Here is a 23495-nt window from a genome sequence, read left to right as displayed (position 1 = left end):
ACCACCCCTAAAAATTCATATTTTTTAATGTTAAAGTTCCACACAATTGTATAAAACAAGAGTTTTTTTTGAAACTTTTTAATTCATGAGAGTGACGTGGATTAGGTTCGATGTTGGGAGACACATTTGTAATGGGCTCTCACACCCATAAAGTGGTCTAACTCTTAACCTCGGATCAAAGATGTTTTATTGGAGATTTGAGATTGGATGGGGACAGGGGGAAGGGTGCATGACTTACCTCCCAACTATTGGAGCTATAATCCTTTGATTAAAAAATGGAAGACATGGAGGTGGACTTTGATCCACATAATATGCACAATATGCATACATTACTAGATCATTTCATATAATATATTTGAGTGTAACTAAATGTTTGGTGGCTATTCAAGATATTCTTATAACTTGAGAATTATTATTTTTATTAATTTTCAAAATGAAATTAACCCTTGTTTATTATTATATAATTCTTTTCTATTTTAAAACTTTATTTATTATTTTTGTAAAAGTAAATTAAATTAAAATTTAATAATGGCTTACTCTAACTTATAAACTAAATGACTATTTTTCATGACATTTTTTCTAGTTAATTTTAACCAAAATTAGACAAAACTTTTAAAAACTTGAGTTTCAATTGTTTAATCTTAAATTCAAGTGCCCACATTTTTAGAAGTGTATATTCAAAAATATATTTTAAACAACAAAATTTATATTGCTTAAAATTATATTGCGAAATTCCAATTAAAAAAAACTATTTCATTTATAAATTAAATCATACATTTCATAATCAATGATTACAAAATTCCTATTTCATTTATAAAATAATTAAAACAGTAAAATTTGTCCACTTTCTAATTTAAAAATCACTGGCAAACATTAACATTCAGATGCAACCTTGTAAATTCAAAAGGACAAGCTGCTGTGTGAAAACGCGAGAGTGAAGCGTGATAGGGGTTCAATGTGTAAAGCGGCATGGCGCTGAATATTGTTTTCATTCATCAGTACAAGCTAGTTGGGAATTGATATGCTTAGATCACTTTGTGGGTAGTACCTCCAGCCCCTGATTTGTTGAGCACGGATAGCTTTTCTGCATTAGAAAGTTGGTGGAAATATTTTTTATCTTTCTGTTTTGATCTTCACCTTGTTGCGAGGTAAAGTCCACTAATATCTTTCTTCTCCGCCTCAGAGAAAAATTAGGCAGTGCGGTTTATTTGATATTCAAGTATGATACGGGAGGTTCTGTTTTATGTAAACTGTGATAGCTCATATTGGCTAATTTAGAATCTGTAACTTATGTGTTTCAGGTCTAAGAAATTATAGATTGTCGAACTAGAGATTCAATTACACGCGAGGAATAGCAATGGTTTCCTTGCTCAGCTTGAAGGCCGGTAGCAGATTCTGGAGTGGCAAAATCATGCTTGACAGTAAGATTATAACCTATTTTTGGGCATATAGAATATCGGAACGATGTGAACCTTCCTTGTAATTGGAATGCATTGTGAAGCTATGAACTTGTATATCTGTGTTGACGTTTATAGTCATTTAACTTGGCTGATTGGATTGCAACTGCACATTGAAATCATTGCCTGACACATGATTTGGTAGAACTATGTCAATGGGCTCTTGGCTGGATAATTAAGAGGGGCGATGATGTGCCCTACACCAAGGTTCAAATTCGCTGCTTAAGCATACTGGTGATATTCCCTATCAAGGGTGAAATCCCAGATACATGTTTTGCCCTTTCTGGTGTGTCTACGATACTCTCATATTGAGGAAGGGTATCTTTGCACCATCATAGCAATACTCCTAGATTGAGGAGGGACATGTTCACCCCATCTTATACCATCATTATAAGAAAAAGCATCTTGTAAACTTACAAACATTTGTTCATAATTATTATAAATAGACATGCCAAAAATATGAATCCCATTAAAAATAGGAAGATGTATTAAATGTTTGGAATAGATAGGGAATTTTGCCATACATAGCACTTCTAAAAGTATACATTTCTAAAAATAGAAATCTTGCAGCATGCTTGCTATATTATACTCATTAGACTCAGAATCTGAAGGGAAACAGAAAATGCTGTCAGTGCTCCTATACAATGACTGCTAAAATTTGGAAATGCTTAGATTCTGATGAGACCACCACCATCAGACTTGGAAACTCAACGGGGAGTCTGAATATGTAATCACAGCTGCCATGCACCGATCACTAAAAATAGAACTATCTTAGATTTGGATGAAAACACCACCATTGGACTCAGAACACATCGGGGAACCTGAATGTGTAATCAGACTTGATGTACTATGATTGCTAAAAATAGAAAGTCCTTGGAATCTCATAAATTTATATTCACCGGATTTGTCTTTTAGTAAGGAATTGAAATCTATGATCAAAATTGACACGCAAACACTGCTAAAAATAGAAAGTGGTCGCATGTTACCCATAAGTAGATCATCGAACTCAGAATCTTTCAAGGATTCTAGATATATCATTATCTTTGACATGCGAGTCCCCTAACTAAACTTGCTAAAAATAGAAAATCCCATGCATGTCATCGGAAAAAGCCTCTCTCGAATCTTGAGTTCATAAGGTCTATGAATGTGTGATTGATACTGCTCTAGCATGCCTGGAACTCTTGTTTAGGCAAAATAACGAACCTGCTAAAAATAGCAACTCTCTCCATCCCATGTAAAAATGTGTTTGAGCTATCACTGAATCAATCCTGCAACTAGTCTCACTAGGACAACCCCCAACCTTTATCCATATCTCTCTCAGAATCTTAAGCTTAATGAAATGTGTTGTGTTGCTTGACCCTTTAAATTTGCAAGGGGAAAATTTAGGGGTTGAAATGACCCACCTTTCAAGAAGTATGCTAGATGGGAGAGAGCATTGATCGAAGCAATGGGTGGAGAGCTCTAAAGTAAAGCTATTTGTGGATCACATAGGGTTACTTTCTAGTTGGCTAATCAGGGAGGAGAAAATTTTCTCATAGGTGTTACCCACTTTTGTTGGGTAGCAAGGACCTCTATCTATACTTATTTTCTGAGCTTCAATTAATGTTCAATGGTTAGGGAGGTTATTCTCTTGGGTTACTTTAATGCCTACATTAGAGCCCTCTAGATTCCTCTTCATGACTAGTTCGAGGATGCACTTTGTATTCATGACATAAATCCAAATTCGTGGGACTTTATAGGACATCTAACAATGCTTTGGAGCCTATTATAGCTTATGGTATGCATCTTCTATAGCTTGGAGAATCATATGAACCACTGATCCTAAATGGTCTCTCCCACTTCTTGAACTCTCCTTACTTCACATGCCTCCCCCATAGGGGGGTGTGGGGGTGCAGTGTGGAGCCAACCTTGCCCTTCTTTCCTACTCCATTTGGGTTGACACTTCCTACCCAACCCTTTCTAGGCTGACCTTGGATTATTAAGGGGGGCCCTTGAACCTCTTCTTATTAAACTTGTCTTTCCTCAACCATTTAGGAGGCAACTCTTAATTCTTATCCTCATAATACTTGGTCCTTTCACTCCATCTCTGAACCTGAGTATTGTCATACATGTTACCAATTGAACTTGACTTAAGCTACAAAATCCCAACAACATGCACAAGCCTAAGGGTAAAATAAAGATGGCTATCATTGACATCGGTGGGACATTCCTAGGTTTAGGATTACTAAGGCTTAGTGTTTACTATTTAATGAGTGTTATCTTAGTAAAACATAATTTAAATGATTTATTTGAATTTATATTTTTGGGTGGTTAGAGTTGACTGATTAGTGCCAATAATCTTATTGGGTATATGGAGCCTTAGGGCTTCTAAGAGGGTTGGAATTATGAATGGATTGTGAAAATTCCTAAACCGGAATTCCTATTGCAGCAATTGATGATCTTTCTCCTCCTTGTTAGATTTACATGAACAAGTTATTTACAGTTTCCTACATCAAATATTCAAATACATACACTACAACCTTCACTTAATTACTTTATATTCGGAAACAAGGGACTGAGCAAGAAAGAAAATACAACACAAATGACACTGTTATTTTTGGACAAATGTCCTTGGAAAAACCAACTGTAATATGTCTATAGACTTGCTATGGCTTGAGGGGAATGGTCCCCTTTTGAGCTTTCCTTCGGCACATCCCAGACATACGCCTTCATGCTCTACTTTGAACTTGGGCATCCCTGTCACCATTTGTCTCACATCGGGTAGAGCCTTATAATGAAGGTGGGCAAACCTCCGGTGCCATAGTTCACATTGTAGAGATGTGTTGCAAGACATGACTCCCAACGGACTTCCTCCAACTTGATATAAAGAGTCAACCCAGAACCCAAGAGTAAAAGCATCTTTAAAATTCTTTTTCCAAACACGTACCTTGCCATCAATGAATGCCACCTTGTAGCCTTTGTCTTCCATTGCCGAAATGGACACAACCCAGAGCGGTCGAGTTGAAGGCATGCATCCGGAGACATATCCGGAACTATGAAGAGATCTCGTTGTTCATCACTAGTCTACAGGCTTCCCATGCACATGTATTCAAGAGTATGGATGTTGTGGTGTGCGCACATGTGATCCCATCTATTGGGACTTTCACCCAGGCGAAGACAAAGCCAGATGACAACCCCATTGCAATAATGGGCAATCGGTGAAAACTCGGGGAGGGTGAAAAATCCTGAATCCATGAAGGGATAAAGGTGCCCTCAGTTGAAAGATCTTGATCATGTCAGGGTAAAATGACACGTCAATGAGCAGTGGGGCTGATACAAATGTGACTTGTGATAGCCGGACCCGACGGGGTTATGGATGAAATTTAATAATATTTCAAGTCCGATAAAAGGGTTTTTCTATGTATTTCGCATTTTCGTTAACCTACCTTGTGGTGCGTGATTTGCCAAATAGGTGGAAAACACGCTATGGACAACTGTCATTTGTTACAAAAGTATACACAAAATTCGCAACAATTGTTTTGTAACTTTTGTAGGTCAGTGGGACACGATGAGCGCACTTGTAGGAGCTATGAGTTGATGATGGATAGAACTCCCACCTACAGAGTTCAGGCCGAATCGCGACCCTTAGACCAGAATGCAGGAGTGGCGCAAACCGGATTTCAGGGGCGCGGACGAGGCTGAGGCGGAGGAGGACCTGGAAGAGGTCGCGGTCAGTTGATATGCTACAATTGTGGAGGGCCAGGACATTATGCCCGCAATTGTACGAATTTGACGTGGCCGTCATGTTTATATTGCACCTTGTTTGATCATGAGACGGAAGATTGTCCTACATTGATAGCTAGGATACGTGACAAAGGAGCGCTACCACCTCCCCCAACTCAGAACCTGTAGATGATGAGGTCTGAGTCGCGTGAGGAAGATCCAAATGTGAACATTGTGCTCAGAAGTGGAATCGCGACGGGAGATGACAAATGCAAACAACCTGGAATTCGATTTCCCTCTAAGGCCCATGTTGCCACTGCGTCAGCTCTGCGTGGGCTAGCGTCAGCTCTGCGTGGGCTAGCGTCTGCCTCTCTCTGGATGTCGTTCTGCCCTCTCTCTGCCTCGTACTCTCCGGCCTAGGAAAAATTCCTTCTTTTGGATACTCACTGCCCCTCACTGCAAGAAATATACTCGATTAGAATTCCTCCTGAGAACTTCTCACTTCAGAAATTCGATTTCTTGATCTCTCGGTGTGTTTTCCAAATGACCGTCAAGCTTCCTTAATTAATCTTCTCGTTGACATTCAACGACCCAGATTAAAAGCTAATCAATGGCTAAAATCATTTTAGCTTGATCCTCATCTTCTTCTAGAAGTTACACCCACAATTAGATTAATACCCATTAATATTTTTAATCTCCTAAGTTTAGACTTAGGGTTCCATTAAAAAATATTAATTATTTTAATAAAATTGTTTTTGGGTGGAATTTACCAAAACTCTTTCTGGGTTCTTTGGAATACATGTGCCCAAGCCTCCTTGCAAAATTTGAAGCTCAGAGGACATCCTATGCTACCCCAAATCAACACTCCCTCTTAGCGAGGAATGTGCTCTAGCAATATATGCTGCTGCATACTGCTCTGACTCTGAAGCATCGTCATCTGCACTGCTGATGTCTGACATGCTGTCCACCAACTACTGCGTTGCTGCTACTGCTGTTGACATTGCCACTGTCAACACTGCATTCGTACTATAACTCCCTCTCAAGTGCTGCATCTATGTTGCTGTTACTAGCAGTATTGATTGGATTGGTTGTGCATTGATTAGATCTGGTTGCAATGGTTGGTTAAGATTGGTTTGCTGCAATATTCAGTAGGTTTACAATGCTTTAGTGATTCAAATTTTGAGATTCAGTATTTCAGTTTGGTATTAAGCATAACGTTGGGTGTGGGTCTAGTTTGAAAATATGATGAAAGATGGCCTATAGGTTTTGATGTTTGAGGTAGGTGGATCTAGTATGAAGTATTATGAAATGTGGTCTACAAGAGGTGCTGAGGGTTGGAGCCTTCAGTGAGGGAGTCAGAGCTTACTTCCAGTGGTAGCTTGTAAATTTGTTCAAGGGGTAAGTGCTCCCTTCTAGTAGGAGCCGGTAAACAAGATTAGGGGTTGTAGGTCCTTTCAAGTGGGTGTTGGAGAACGAGTGGAGGTTGTAGCCTCTTGCAGGTGAGTGCCTATGTGCTGGTAAGAGTTTACGCCAGTGTAAAATGTAATGAAGATTTTCTTTATATAATAAGAAAGAAGACAAAGACGACGACAACGGTGGTTTTCTCCCACATTGGGTTTCCGCCTAAAATCATGGTGTTCATATGTGTTGATATGTTGCTTATGTGTTGTGATTTATCTGTTATTTACTGCATATTGAATGGTTAATGAATTAATAATGCAATGGTTAAGTTGACTCACTAATGGAAGTTATGAAAAATAAGTAAATTGAATATACGCTATTTTCCTTCACTGAAGTCGTGAGCACACACTGGTTGCATAAAGAACAGTAGCGTACAAAATTTAGAATATGAAATGAAAAGTTAAAGTGAATTAAAATTCTGATTCACCCCCTTTCTCAGTATTTTTCCTAACAATTGGTATCAGAGCAGGTCGCTCCAACAAAAGCCTAATTGCTTGAGAGTTGATCGAGGACAATGGGCAGGAAGCAAAAGAAGAAGGCAGAAGAAAGAAATAAGTCAATTCAGGAAAGCAGTGACAAGGATGCATCTGATGCTGTGACAATATCTGCATTTATAGGTCAGGGACAATCTGCAACAGGTGAACAAGGCAAGTCAGAAATAATGGAAAATAAAGGTATGCTTATGCTTAGTGATGCTAACTATCAGGAATGGAAAGAAAAGATGAAGTCTAAGTTAATGAACCTTGGATCTGATGTTTGGCATTTAGTATGTAATGGTTGCACTAAAACTCCCCCATCAGGTGAAGAATTGCAAAAGAATAATCAGGCATTAAATGAAATCATTGGTAACATACCTGATTCAGCACTAGAGAAGGTTATGCATTATGCAACTGCAAAGGAAGTATGGGATAATTTGCAGGCAATCCATGAAGGAAAAACAAAGGAAGATTGTTCATCAGGAGAACCAATAAGTAATCTTGTTTCTAAAGGAATTAATGATATGTTTGAAGATGAATATGATAATAAAACAATCTTTGTTATGTCAGATGGAGTTACAGATTTAGAAGAAGACAGGTTAGAGGATGTTCATAATCTTAGAAGAAAACTTGTTTTTGCTTTGAAAATGATTAATAATCTTAAGAATAAGTTGTAGGCATATGAGAACAGGGATCATGATAAATCGGTAAATACTACAGCAAAATCTAAACAATATTGTGAAGGACTTGAAGCTGAGATCATCTCTCTAAGATTAGATCTTGAAAAGTCAAACAAACGAAATGAAGAGCTACTTCAAGTATTTGAAGAACAAGAGAATGGGCTGAAGGAAGAGATTATCAAATTAAAAGAGCAATTGGAAGAAGGAATAAAGGTTGAAGAAGGAATGAGGAAGCAATATCTGGAAAAGGAAGAACAATATCAAAGACTGGAGGTCGAGGTAAACATTCTAAAAGGTAAATTAGAAGAAAAGGATAAACATTTGAGATTTCAAGATAGTACTAAGATTCTGGATAACATTCTTAGTTGTCAAAGGTCTCCCTCTATTAAATCTGGTCTTGATTTTCATGAAACTGTAAAAGGAGAATCTAGCTCACAAGCTTGTGCAAACAATTATGAGGTTAACAAAGCAAACTTTGAAATACTTGGTAAAGAAATAAGAAGTCAACCATATCAACATCCAAGGAAAATGAATTTTCAAAGGAAATCATTTGCTCCAAATAATAGAGACATTAATCCATTCTCTCTTCCGATCAATGATATTGAATGCTTTATCTGTCATAACTTTGGACACTTTACAACCAATTGCAGAAGTAGATTCACAAGAAGACCATCAAGTCCCATGTACTCAAGTTTCTTTAAAGGATATTGTTTTGCTTGCAACATGTTTGGTCATAAAGCTATTAATTGCAATAGGAGGAATATGAAATAGAAGTATTATGATTCCTTTGCTTCCTTTTTTGGTCATGTAAGATGTTATACTTGTAACAAGTTTGGGCATATAGCAAAAGAATGCAGGAACAAGTCAATAGATTCACACAGACAAGAATATTGACAAAGATGGATCCACCAACACTTTTCATTGTAAGCAGAATGAAGAAGAACAAGTTAAATGTGGCCTTGCTCTATGTTCATTTGAAGATGAAGATGAATGGTACATAGACAACGGATGTTCTCATCACATGTCTGGAGATAAGAACAAGTTTGAGTCTCTCAAGAAAAACAAAGATGGTAAAGTTATTCTTGGAAATTGTGCTCCAACAAAAGTTCTAGGAAAAGGTAGAGCCAAACTTGATAAATATACAAAAGCAGTTGATGCACTATTAGTTCAAGGGCTAAAGCAGAATATTCTAAGTGTAGGTCAAATAGCTGATAAATGACATATAATTGTGTTTACATCAACTAAATGCAAAGTTATAGAAGAAGACACTAGAAAGGTTATAGCAAGAGGATTAAAAAATGCAGACAAATTATATGTGCTAGTAAAGAAGAATTCAGGCATAAATAAGAGGTATAGTTCCTCTTCCTCAAATTCAGATTAAAAGAAGACGGTCCCCACCGCAGTCTACTTTACTTAATGCATATTTCTAACAGTGACTACATAAGTGAATGGGAGGTAAATAACCTCATGAAGAACAGATGATGACTATCAGGTCCACAGGATCAATGGTGTATGATCTCAGGGGGAGCTATGCATGTGTATCTAGATGATGATTCCCTATGTTGTTTTGATATTCTTTTGGTGATGTTTATATTACTGACATTGTATCTGATGAAGTAACAGTGAACAGGAATAGGCATGTCATGTTCAGGGGAGTTGTGGCTGGAAACATCAATAATTTACTTTCTGTACGCGGACCTTATGAAAGACAATTGCGTATATACGCGGTTTTTGATCTAGACAGTTGCGTATGCTTCTCTGTGATGAAAAAGAAGTGGCACAAATTTAGGGGGAGCTTCTCATATGCTTCCATTAGTTCATTATTGACATTTTGGTTTTGATGTTGATTTATTGTAGATTGTTAATAATTCCCATATGTTGCTTACGAATGTGTTTTTTCATGATGAGCTTATAAGGTTGCACAATCTTATATTGATGTTGTTGAAATGGTTCTTTGGTGCATTTGTTGGTTGATGAGATGGATATAATATCAGAATTGATGGCACAGGTTTAGGGGGAGCATCTTCTATGCTTCCAATGGTTCATTACTGGCATTATGGTCTCTTGTTAGGCACTGCTTATCTCACATTTGTTGAAGATGATGAGTTCATGATCTATTCCATTTGTTGAAGATGATGAGTTCATGATCTATTCATTGTTGTTGGCATCTTTCATTGAAATATATATATATATATATGTATATATATATATATATATATATATATATATATATGCTGTTGTCAATATGTCATATGTTATCAATGATGCATGGATTGCATGTGGTGAAGTTATAGATAATGCCTATACGCTTCTTGAGTTACATTTGGAGAAGTTGATAATTGTGTCTTAGTCTCGCTGTTGTCAAACATTGATAAGGAAGATATATATGCTATGGTCATTAAAAATGTTGGTTGATGATGTTGCTAATCAGTTCTATTCTACTCAATAATTTGTGATGCTGGAAGTACTTTTTGTTTGCACATATGATTGCTACCTATGGTGTTGTGGTTCAAAAGATTGATATTGCTACTTGTTTATTGTGGCTCTCCCTGTATATGGAGAGTGTGCGTTGACCTTGAGGACATGAGGTCAAGGGGATGAGTTGCTGACAAAGCTTTAATGCACTTCTACTACATTTGCTTGGCGATGATGATATTGAAGAGTTTGATGGTACACTGTCTTATCTTACATTACTCATTGATGATGAGGATGTTCATGCTGTTGTCATAATGACATTTATATTCTTGCCATTCGATAATTATGTTGCAGATTCCTATATGGTGCATGTTGGTTCCTGATGACTATCATGGTCTTTCTACCTCATTGTTGAGGTCCCTATTTTTGGTTATAAGTGTCATATATGTCTCTTGATGTAAAGGTCATGAAAAGACCCATGTTGTAAATCATTGTAAAATTTAGTCATGTATGGGCTATTGGGATCAAGTCATGTCATGTATGTAATCCCATTATTTTGGGACATTGATGTAAAATTTGGGTCCAATATGTAAACCCAATATGTTGGGTGATTGATGTAATCATGGGAACATAGAGTCATTGGTGATAGGAAAGGTCATATTGTTAGGTCCCTATACTTAGTACTATTAGTGTAACCCCTTATTGTTATTAATACAACCCCCTTATTATATTGTTGTGCCCATGTAGTTCCCATATTGTTAATATTGTGCCCCATTGAAGCCCACTATTGTTATTATTGTGCCCTTACATTATTATTGTTATGTCGGCTCTAATTATATTATCACCCCTTAGACTCCTATATATAGAAAGGAGGTCTTGTCATTTGTATCATCCAAGAATTGTTCATTTGTGTAATGTAAAGGAAGTTGCCCCCTCAAAGAGGCTGAATTCTAAGGTGTTTATATTTCTTTTCTATAGTTTTGTGAGTTGGTTTCATACATTTGTTATCAGAGCTTTGGATTCTAGGGTTTTGCTGCTCCAAACAGGTCATCGTGGAATTTTTGCTATAACTTTTTTTTTGCAACGTTTCAGAAACTAAAAAAAAACCCTTTTGAGAAGAAATCTCGCTGAACCTCGAGTCCGAATTTCAGATCTTGTCTCGCTATATTCCCGGAGATTTGATATGAGGAAATTAGGGTTTTTCCAGAATTCCATTTCAAACAGGTCATCGTGGAATTTTCGCTATAATTATTTTTCTACAAAGTTTCAGACTCTGAAATTAAAACCCATTTGAGCTGAAAACTTGGTGAAGCTCGGGACCGAATTTCAGATCTTGTTTCTCTATATTTTCGGAGATACAGTCCAAGACATTTAGGGTTTCTGCAGGTTCCTGAATTACATCTTAAATAGGTGACCTTGGGAAAATTGTCATAACTTTCTTTCTGAGCATCAAATTGAAATTTCGTAAGAAGTTGCAGAAAGAGGACAAATTGTAGTTTTTTGTGTATATTTTTTAGATCCTAAGGTTGAAATAGTGACACGTGCCACTTCGTACAAATGCGCTCTATTGATTGAACCAGTCTATAATCAGGTCATCGTGGGAGATTTGACATAACTCTTCCTTGCAGAATCCAATCTTGATCAGACTTGCGGGGTTAGAAAGAGAACGCAGAGGGCTACTATAGGACGCAATTTCAGAACTTGGAGATCTGAAATTACGGAGTTATAGTCGTTTCAAGACCGAGCTCCTAAAATCAAGAAAAGACGATATGAGGAAGTTTGATGGCAAGGATCCGATAAATTGGATACTACAGATGGAGCAATATTTTGATCTACATGAGGTGCAAATATTACAAAAGGTACGTATTGCATCTTCATATTTAGAACCGGATCAATTTTTATGGTATAAAGGGCTTTGTTCTCGTAAACCACTTGTTACGTGGTCAATTTTCACGGAGGAATTGATAGCACATTATGAGGATACAAAGAGCAACACCTTCTTTAGCCAATTGATAAATCTAAAAAGAAAGTGGTCAATGGCAGAGCACATTGAGGACTTTCAAAAATTGAATATAAGGGAAAATGATATTCCAGAGAAGTAGAGGATTGATGTCTCCATAGGGACTTTAAAGGATAACATTCAACATGAGGTTCGTCTTTGGGAACCTGATTCATTGGAGAAGGCATTCAGGTTGGAAAGAAAAGTGGAAAGCAAAATTATGGCAACAAGGATGTCTACCCCTCACAACTATAAAGATGGAAGTGTTGTTTCTCCTAGCCTTCCACAACCTACAAGGTTGACACCACAACAATTGGAAGAAAAAAGAGCAAAAGGGCTTTGTTACAATTGTGATAACAAATATATTAAAGGTCATAAGTGTGTTGAGAAGAAATTATTTTACATTGATTGTGAAGAGGAGGAAGAAAATGATCAAGAAACGTCAAAAGAAGAGGATATACACCAGGAACCAACCTCAAAGAAAGAAGAAATGAGTCCGACCATATCTTGTAAAGCATTGACAAGAATTACTGCTCCTCAAACTCTCAAGATAGAAGGACATATCAAGAAGAAAAAGGCTCAAGCAGCGAAAGATCACATCGAGCATTAAGAAATTAATCCGACAATATCTTGTAATGCATTGGCCGGAATTACTATTCCTCAAACTATCAAGATAGAAGGACATATCAAGAAGAAAAAGGTAATAGTGTTGATTGATTTGGGTAGTACCCATAATTTTATTCATCGTAAGATAGCCAAGGAATTGAATTGCTTCCTATATCCAGCACCAGAGTGTCAAGTGATGGTTCCAAGTGGAGGAACCATAAATTGCTTTGGAAAGTGCCATAATATCAAGCTATCCATGAGAGAATATGTATTGAATAGCCCAATGCTTTCCATTCCAATGGGTGGTGCTGATGTTGTACTAGGAGTCCAATGGCTACAATAACTTTTATTTTTCAAGAACTTTTCATGAAATTTTCTTCGGAAGGAAAGGAAGTTGAATTAAGGGGTATCACAGGGAAACTGGGAAAGATAATCATCTCTAACAGAATGAAAAAACTTCTGAAGAAAGAACAAAGAGGCGTAATTGCACAATTATGTTCGCTAGAGGTTCCCACGTCGAAATCATCTATTTATCTAGATCTCCAAAAAGTCTTGGACAATCATTCCAAGGTATTTGAGACTTCCAAAGGCCTCCCACCTATTTGTGATCATGATCATGCTATTTATTGCAGATCAAGTTCATGATAGTGAAAAATCAGGGACAAATGACAATGAAAAGGAAGAGCAAAAGCAAATTTTACGAAATCTAATGATGCTGGTAAGAAATATGGAAATCAATCAAACTAATTATGTCAATGATGTGAAAATTTTATGCGCCCACCTGGAAAAACGTAATAGGGAGATTGAGGTCACGCAAAGTCACCACGCTAGAGAAATTGAGGCCATGAAAACTAAATATGAAACAGAAATTGGAAACATGCATAGCAAGATGTCAGTCTTAGAGGAAAACATGGTGACCATGAAAGCTGATCATGATAGGGAAATTGACTCTATGCAAAACAAGTTATTAACTATGGATGAGGAAATGACTATCACGACGTTCGATCATAATAATCAAGTGGCTGACATGCAAGCGAATCATAAAGAAGAAATAAATTTTATGCAGCATTACTTGATGGACATAAAGGAAAAGAATGTTAAAGTAATAAAAGACATGCAAGAACACCATGCCAGACAAATCAATGCTACAAAGGTAGAACACTCTAGTCAGATGGATGCCATTAAAATACAAGTTCAAAGGTTTCAGCAACTGGCAGAAGATAAGAGAAACCAACAAACATCAACAGATCAAGAGTCTTCTCATTTGCTGCAACAAGATTCATCTTATTATTGGGAGGTTGTTGATTCGATTGAAAGATGGTTGATTGAGAGTGATCCAGACAGACTTAAGAATGATAAAGATCAGATGCAAGATGAAGAAAGACATAGCACGCATATCTTATATACTTCATCTGATAGCTTTGAGACAGAAAGTACCAGGTCATCAGTAATTCAACCAACCAGAAAGAAAAAGCGCAAGAGAAAGAAGATAAGACGAAGATTTGATACATCAAACGGCCGCGAGCAGCTTGATTTTCGGATAGGAAAGAGTCCTACCATATGCAAAATTGGACATGGCACATCCGACAAGCAGCCGACAGATTTGCCTGAAAGCAGGCAAATGCTCAGTATGCACTATATTGAACACATCTGATGCCATGGGGCATCTCTTGTATCGTATTTCTAACCCTACTCCTTCTTTTTCCGCATTTTCATTTCTGCTTTAGATAGTTAATAAATGAAGAGCTCATATCTTTCCTGTGCTTAATGTTATATGATGATTTTTGGACGGACGCTACTTATATTTTGTTTTGTGTTGTATGGATGCAGATTCTGGATTCTCACATTCCTACAGAGCAGCAACGTGTCCCCAAGTAGAGCCAGATGTTGACCACTACTGGTCTGTTGTCGCACGGTTTGACACGACAACGCTCAGACCGGGGGCTGTCACTCTGATCCCCGATCCCTCCGTTTAAGCCTGTCTCCCGCGGCTAAGGGGGGTAGTCCCTGTGAGATGATGAGACCAACTGTCGACCAGTTGGTTGGGAGACACGAGATACGATATAAAAAGCACTAAAATGATTTGATTAATTGAGCAGACCAGTGCCTTAGGAGATTAATGTAGAAACGATTACTTGTTAAATGATATAGGAACATGGAGCATGGACAGCAACCATCTATCATCTTCGCATCTCGACTTGAGAAAAATTTTAGATCTCAGTATGAAAGACAATTCCCGAAAAAAATAACTGGATCTGACCACTGTTTTACGAAACGGCCGAGTTGAAACCGAAACGGCCGTTTCGGACCGTTTCAATAGCCAGCTCAATGACCCGGCCCATGACCCGGCTCGGCTGACCGAGTCAGCTATGACTCGGTCAACCCGGCCGGGTCCGTATTGACTCGGCCGAGTCATGGAAAGGACGGCTGGGCAGCGGTTTTTATAAAAAAAATTCATTTTTTTGCTGATATTTGGTAAAGTTAAGTAGGGTTTGTGGATTCCAAAGGGTAATGGAATATTGTTAAATGCTTTTGGGGTCCATTTCCCCCTCCCAAACTCTATTTAAGACAGCCAAATGCTCTCATTTCACTCACAGCAGTCTTATGCATTTGAGTGAGAGTCTTCTTTGAGAGTTAGTGAGCAGTTCTTGAGCTTGTTTTGGAGCAGTAGTGAGGAGTCTTGGAGGAGCATTGTAGCTGGAGTGAGGAGCTTCTTGGGCAGCCATTTGGAGCAGCATTGAGGAGCTGATTCTTGGAGCAAGCTTGAGGAGGCAGTTTGTGCCTGGAGGTATTTTTTTCCACCTCTATAAATCTGTTTTTACTTAGTAAATTTTAGGTGCATATCAAGATAACTTAGAGAGTGTTTTTAGTCAAATAAATGAACATTGAATCAATTTTTTTTTTTTTTCATTTTCAGATTGTTTTCCTAGTCAAAAAATGGCACCTAGAGCAAAAGATCCTGCTTGGGCATATGTTGAAATGGTTGATAGTGAGATGTGTTGCAAGTTTTGCCATAGGAAAATTAAGTCAGGTCCTGGGGGGATTCATAGGCTGAAACAACACTTGGCAGGGATTAAAGGCAATATTACTCCATGTCCCTCTGATCAAATTGGGGAGATTAGAAAGAATTTGTTGGAAAGCTTTGAAAAATTTAAAGAAGAAAAGACTAGGCAAAAAGAGATACAGGCTGAAATTGGGAGGAAGAGGGAGATACAAAGAATGATGGCTGCCAACCCCCACTATGAGTTTGAGGGTTCTTCCTCTATCCCTCAAACTGATGCATCAAACCCTTTCCGTTATGTTCCTCCCTCTTTTGCTTCTGTTCAAGATAAGGGAAAGGGTAGAATGAAGGGTGATGGGACTATCAAAAGTTTTTTCACTCACTCAGGCTCCTCTCCATCAGATGCACATGGTCCTGAAGTTAGTATTAGTAAAGGTCTTGCTCAGCCCACTTTAGATGACCATTGGAAGAAAGAATTGAGGGAGACTGCTTGTGACTACATAGCTAGATGGTGGTATGATGCTGATATCCCCTTTAATGCTGCTCGTTCACCATATTATGAGCCTATGTTTGAGGCCATACATGCTGCTGGAAAAGGCTTCAAAGGCCCTACTATGCAAGAGCTAAGGGGGTTTCGTTTGCAGAAAGAAATTAAATCAATTAATGAGTATTTGCAAGATTTCAAGGAATCATGGGCAAGAACAGGGTGTACCATCATGTCAGATGGATGGACTGATCAAAGAAACCGTACCATCATAAACTTTCTTGTCTTCTGCCCACAGGGAACCATGTTTTTAAAATCAGTTGATGCATCTGATAAGGTAAAAGATGGCCACTTGTTGTTTCAGCTATTGGATGAGGTTATTGAGGATGTGGGGGTGGCTAATGTTGTTCAAATCATCACAGACAATGCCTCTAACTATGTTCTTGCTGGTAGACTGTTAGAGGAAAAACACAAGACCATCTTTTGGACCCCATGCGCTGCACATTGCATAGACCTCATGCTTGAGGATATTGGAAAATTAGATTGGGTCAGAAACACTGTAGATAATGCCAAAAGCATAACAAAATTTATCTACAATCATACACTGGTTTTGAGTCTCATGAGGAAACACGCTGGAGGCAAGGATATTATTAGGCCTGCCATTACTAGATTTGCTACACATTTTTTGACATTGCAATCTATGCTTTCCCAACATAGAAACTTGCAAAAGATGTTTTCCAGTGATGATTGGAATCAAAGCAGTTGGTCTAACAAACCAGAAGGCAGAGAATTGAAAAGGAAAGTCCATGATGAAACTTTTTGGAGAAAGGCAGCAGAGATTGTGAAGCTTGCTGAGCCACTAGTTAAGGTGTTGCGGTTGGTGGATGGGGAAAGGTTGGCTATGGGCTTCATTTATGAGGCTATGGATCAAGCAAAGGAGCAAATAAAGACAGCATACAAGGATAGAGTGGCAAAGTATGGGCCCATTTGGGCAATCATTGATGAAAGATGGAACAATCAACTCCATCGCCCTATACATGCAGCTGGGTATTTTTTGAACCCACGGTATCATTATAAAGCTAAGGAGTCAGGAGCTTTGAGGGGGGAGGTCAGAGATGGACTGGTTGATTGCATTGAGCGCATGGTCCCATCGGAGTCTGATCAGCTGCTGATACATCAGCAGGTCACATCCTTCAGCAATGCAACAGGTACCTTTGGGAAGAACCTAACAAAGATTGCAAGAGAAGCAGATGAGCCAGGTAAACAAAAATTTCAATTTTCAATTTCTTAATGGTTTTACTTTTTTTATTAAAGTTTGTTAATCATTTATAATTTGAAAGTTAGATATAATTTGTAATTTTGTTGAGCTTCAGCCTTCATCTAACTCATAATTCATTACACTCCTATGTTTTTTGCAGCACAATGGTGGGAGGCCTTTGGTGGCCAGTGCCCTGAATTGCAAAGGTTTGCAATTCGTATTTTGAGTCAAACTTGCAGTGCATCTGGGTGTGAGCGCAATTGGTCTGTCTTTGAGAGGATTCACACAAAGAAGAGAAACCGTTTGGAGCAAAAACGGTTGAATGATCTAGTTTTTGTCCAATACAACCTTCGGCTCAGATGGAACCAATTGCTGAACAAAAGACCTGATTCAGATCCCATTGTGTTGGAAGACATTGATCCAACATCAGATTGGGTAGTGGAGAGTCGTCTACCAGAGTTTGATCCTGATGAGGATCTTGAGATTGATCAACTTGATGTTGAACATGCACTGCAGCCTGTTCAGTTGAATGCAGATCCCGATCCACCAGCCTCAGTCTCACAGCCAGCTAGTAGGACTCCAGTTGTAGGTGCTTCGCCTTCCTCTGCTCAGCCACGACAGAAGCGCAGCCGCATTTGTACTCTATCTCAGCTTGCATCTGCTGCACAGCCTAGTGGTACTGGCACCACTTCTATAGTTGCAGTTGGAGACGATGATGATGAGGAGGAGCCATGGGGCCCCTTGTCTGACTCTGATGATGATGATCCAGAGATTGGTCGAGATGATCTTGGCTCCTCTGGCAGTAGCTACTAGCCTCCTTGGTTATTTGTATTTTGTTTTGACTCTTGAGTCTTTGATCATGTATGACAGACTACAGTTGACTATGTATTTACTATTTACTATTGCCATTGGGTACCACCGTACCATTTTGATATAATGGATTGGTTCATGAGCCTACTTTGATCATATGTTGTCTTCCATGTATATTATAATGTTGTGTGTTTGGAAACTTGAATGAAAATCTTTAAAATTATGTTTAAAATATTTAAAATTATGTTTTTTTATAAAAAAAATAAATATTTAATGTATTTTTTACAACGACCGAGTCATTGAAATCGAGCCGGCCGAGTCATTACCGAGTCGGAGTCCGAGTCGGAGTCGATCCTCGGCCGAGTCCGAGTTGTAAAACATTGGATCTGACAAAGAAAAATTTTCCGCAAATTTTTTTAAATTTTTTTATTTTTATTTATTTTTTTAGATCATTTTAAAAATTTAAAAAATAAAATAAAATAATAAATAATAAAAAATTAAAAAATTTAAGTGAATAAATCGACGGATGAGATCAAGAGATGTCTTGATCCTCATCAACGGTCGAGATCATTTCTACATTTTTTAAATTTTTTATTAGGGTTAAAAATGTTGTCGCGCAGATTGACACGACAACGCTCAGACCGGGGGCTGTCACTCTGATCCCCGATCCCTCCGTTTAAGCCTGTCTCCCGCGGCTAAGGGGGGTAGTCCCTGAGAGATGACGAGACCAACTGTCGACCAGTTGGTTGGGAGACACGAGACACGATATGAAAAGCACTAGATGGATTTGATTAATTTAGCAGACCAGTGCCTTAAGAGATTGTGATATAAAAAATATGGACCATGAACAACAATCATCTATCATCAGCTAAATCACATGACCAAAACGATATCCAGCGATTAAAAAAAAAAAAAATTCGAAAAAATGAATGTGCTAAAATGAAATAAAAAAAAAACCCTAAACCCTAATAAAAAGACTGCATAAAGCAAAAATTAAAACCCTAGATCAGCTAATTAATTTACAGATTTGACCCCTTAACAGCCAGATTCAGCAATAAGAACGGAAATATTTTAACGAAACAAAAATTTCAGATTTCTCACTGTGAAGAACTTCAGAAAATTTCTCATGCAAATTAAATAAATAAACCGAATGATAGACCCAGGATCAAATCCAACTGGGCTCAGCAAAAAATGCTTGCGGGAGTTGGCTGGTTCAGCCGAGAACTTCCCCGAACGCCCACAAAATTCCTTCAGAAAATGTTTTCTGCACAGCTCAAAACAACCGTCAACAAAGAGGGCAAAAATGCTGCTAGATCTCAAACAGTAATGGAGATACCTGCCATTACTTCAGAAACCCTAACAACACCCAAACCCCAGCAAGTGAACAAGATACCTGTGCTCACAATACTCTATAAGAAGCTAATATTAATGGCTGAAAATAACATATGCAAAAAATGAAATGATCTCACAACATTCCAAGAGAGTAACACCAGCAAGATATGGACCCCAAAGTCTTCCTTTATTAACCAGAAACAGATTTAGAAGAGAGCTTCTTCAGTCTTAGACTCACAGATCGAATGAATCTGAAATGACCACCTAAGACCCTATATAAAGGAAATGATCCCAACGGCTAGTTCGAATGATCCATGTAGAAATGATCTCGACCGTTGATGAGGATCAAGACATCTCTTGATCTCATCCGTCGATTTATTCACTTAAATTTTTTAATTTTTTATTATTTATTATTTTATTTTATTTTTAAAATTTTTAAATTTTTTTTATTATTTTTTATTTATTTCATTTTTTAAATTTTTTATTATTTTTTATTAAATAAAATAAAATAAAATAATAAATAATAAATAAAAAATAAAATAAAATAAATTAAATTAAATAAAATAAAATAATAAATAATAAAATAAAATAAAATAATAAATAAAATAAAATAAAATAAAATAATAAATAATAAATAATAAAAAATTTAAAAATTTAATAAAAAATAATAAAAAATTTAAAAATTTAAAAATTTAAAAAATGAAATAAATAAAAAATAATAAAAAAATTTTAAAAATTTTAAAAATAAAATAAAATAATAAATAATAAAAATTAAAAAATTTAAGTGAATAAATCGACGGATGAGATCAAGAGATGTCTTGATCCTCATCAACGGTCGAGATCATTTCTACATGGATCATTCGAACTAGCCGTTGGGATCATTTCCTTTATATAGGGTCTTAGGTGGTCATTTCAGATTCATTCGATCTGTGAGTCTAGGACTGAAGAAGCTCTCTTGTAAATCTGTTTCTGGTTAATAAAGGAAGACTTTGGGGTCCATATCTTGCTGGTGTTACTCTCTTGGAATGCTGTGAGATCATTTCATTTTTTGCATATGTTATTTTCAGCCATTAATATTAGCTTCTTATAGAGTATTGTGAGCACAGGTATCTTGTTCACTTGCTGGGGTTTGGGTGTTGTTAGGGTTTCTGAAGTAATGGCAGGTATCTCCATTACTGTTTGAGATCTAGCAGCATTTTTGCCCTCTTTGTTGACGGTTGTTTTGAGCTGTGCAGAAAACATTTTCTGAAGGAATTTTGTGGGCGTTCGGGGAAGTTCTCGGCTGAACCAGCCAACTCCCGCAAGCATTTTTTGCTAAGCCCAGTTGGATTTGATCCTGGGTCTATCATTCGGTTTATTTATTTAATTTGCATGAGAAATTTTCTGAAGTTCTTCACAGTGAGAAATCTGAAATTTTTGTTTCGTTAAAATATTTCCGTTCTTATTGCTGAATCTGGCTGTTAAGGGGTCAAATCTGTAAATTAATTAGCTGATCTAGGGTTTTAATTTTTGCTTTATGCAGTTTTTTTATTAGGGTTTAGGTTTTTTTTTTTGGTTTCATTTTAGCACATTCATCTTTTCGAAGTTATTTTTTTTTTTTTTTTAATTTTTTTAATTTTTTTATTATTTTTTATTTATTTCATTTTTTAAATTTTTTATTATTTATTATTTTATTTTATTTTTTAAATGGATCATCGAACTAAGCCTCTGGAAACATCACCTAGGACCTAGGACTTAGGACTCACGAGGGGATTTAAAACATTTTCAACCCTCAAGACACATTTCATGATGACTTTTTACAATTTACATCTCAAGGGGACAAACCCACCTAATACAGACCCTCATAAATCACCCAGTTCTGCGACACAACTATAATCCAGCAGATTAACACACTAGGATTCTCCTAAAGTTCTAATGACAAAATCCATCCCGGCTTTGGGGTCAGGTTGTTTTCCGCCGATCCATGGATCGGTGAGACAAAAAACCTTCCGGGACATAGATTATCATAGAAAATCAGGGCCACCTAGGCAATTTTACATACATGACTCTGATCTGCTTAGATTATTTACAATTCATACATGCAGACTGGGTTTACAATCAAAATGATCAAGCTGCTGATGACTGCAGGATGGCACGGAAATGCTGATCAGGTGCTGCCCCTTTTTGCAAAGAAAAGGGGGGTGTACTGCATGGGTAGTTGACCAGTAGTTGACCACTACTGGTCAACTACCCATGCAGTACACCCCCCTTTTCTTTGCAAAAAGGGGCAGCACCTGATCAGCATTTCCGTGCCATCCTGCAGTCATCAGCAGCTTGATCATTTTGATTGTAAACCCAGTCTGCATGTATGAATTGTAAATAATCTAAGCAGATCAGAGTCATGTATGTAAAATTGCCTAGGTGGCCCTGATTTTCTATGATAATCTATGTCCCGGAAGGTTTTTTGTCTCACCGATCCATGGATCGGCAGAGTTTTCCTTCAAACCTGACCCCAAAGCCGGGATGGATTTTGTCATTAGAACTTTAGGAGAATCCTAGTGTGTTAATCTGCTGGATTATAGTTGTATCGCAGAACTGGGTGATTTATGCGGGTCTGTATTAGGTGGGTTTGTCCCCTTGAGATGTAAATTGTAAAAAGTCATCATGAAATGTGTCTTGAGGGTTGAAAATGTTTTAAAACCCCTCGTGAGTCCTAAGTCCTAGGTCCTAGGTGATGTTTCCAAAGGCTTAGTTCGATGATCCATTTAAAAAATAAAATAAAATAATAAATAATAAAAAATTTAAAAATTTAATAAAAAATAATAAAAAATTTAAAAATTTAAAAATTTAAAAAATGAAATAAATAAAAAATAATAAAAAAATTTTAAAAATAAAATAAAATAATAAATAATAAAAAATTTAAGTGAATAAATCGACGGATGAGATCAAGAGATGTCTTGATCCTCATCAACGGTCGAGATCATTTCTACATGGATCATTCGAACTAGCCGTTGGGATCATTTCCTTTATATAGGGTCTTAGGTGGTCATTTCAGATTCATTCGATCTGTGAGTCTAAGACTGAAGAAGCTCTCTTGTAAATCTGTTTCTGGTTAATAAAGGAAGACTTTGGGGTCCATATCTTGCTGGTGTTACTCTCTTGGAATGTTGTGAGATCATTTCATTTTTTGCATATGTTATTTTCAGCCATTAATATTAGCTTCTTATAGAGTATTGTGAGCACAGGTATCTTGTTCACTTGCTGGGGTTTGGGTGTTGTTAGGGTTTCTGAAGTAATGGCAGGTATCTCCATTACTGTTTGAGATCTAGCAGCATTTTTGCCCTCTTTGTTGACGGTTGTTTTGAGCTGTGCAGAAAACATTTTCTGAAGGAATTTTGTGGGCGTTCGGGGAAGTTCTCGGCTGAACCAACCAACTCCCGCAAGCATTTTTTGCTGAGCCCAGTTGGATTTGATCCTGGGTCTATCATTCGGTTTATTTATTTAATTTGCATGAGAAATTTTCTGAAGTTCTTCACAGTGAGAAATCTGAAATTTTTGTTTCGTTAAAATATTTCCGTTCTTATTGCTGAATCTGGCTGTTAAGGGGTCAAATCTGTAAATTAATTAGCTGATCTAGGGTTTTAATTTTTGCTTTATGCAGTTTTTTTATTAGGGTTTAGGGTTTTTTTTTTTTGGTTTCATTTTAGCACATTCATCTTTTTGAAGTTTTTTTTTTTTTAATCGCTGGATATCGTTTTGGTCATGTGATTTAGCTGATGATAGATGATTGCTGTTCATGGTCCACATTTTTTATATCACAATCTCTTAAGGCACT

At 37.2% G+C, this 23495-nt stretch overlaps 1 protein-coding gene across 2 annotated transcripts in view; it reads left to right on the top strand.

Annotated features, from left to right (window-relative positions):
* The first annotated feature begins 874 nt into the window (after positions 1–874).
* Positions 875–23495, top strand: part of LOC149267666 (dol-P-Man:Man(7)GlcNAc(2)-PP-Dol alpha-1,6-mannosyltransferase-like) — a 542356-nt gene continuing 519735 nt past the window's right edge. The window contains exons 1-2 of one of the 2 annotated variants that reach the window (XM_089433813.1): positions 875–1148; positions 1302–1421. In XM_089433813.1, coding sequence (XP_089289939.1) covers positions 1358–1421 — 64 coding nt within the window. In that variant the 5' untranslated portion in view covers positions 875–1148; positions 1302–1357. Of the gene's footprint in view, positions 1149–1301; positions 1422–10337; positions 10447–23495 lie in introns of those variants that run through there. The other variant, XM_089433817.1, reaches the window with a different exon arrangement.

Source organism: Pinus tabuliformis, chromosome 6, assembly GCF_031772625.1.
Source record: "Pinus tabuliformis cultivar Carrire ecotype Pingquan chromosome 6, CPIR1, whole genome shotgun sequence".
NCBI lineage: Eukaryota > Viridiplantae > Streptophyta > Pinopsida > Pinales > Pinaceae > Pinus > Pinus tabuliformis.
This window is presented reverse-complemented; position numbering and strand designations above follow the sequence as displayed.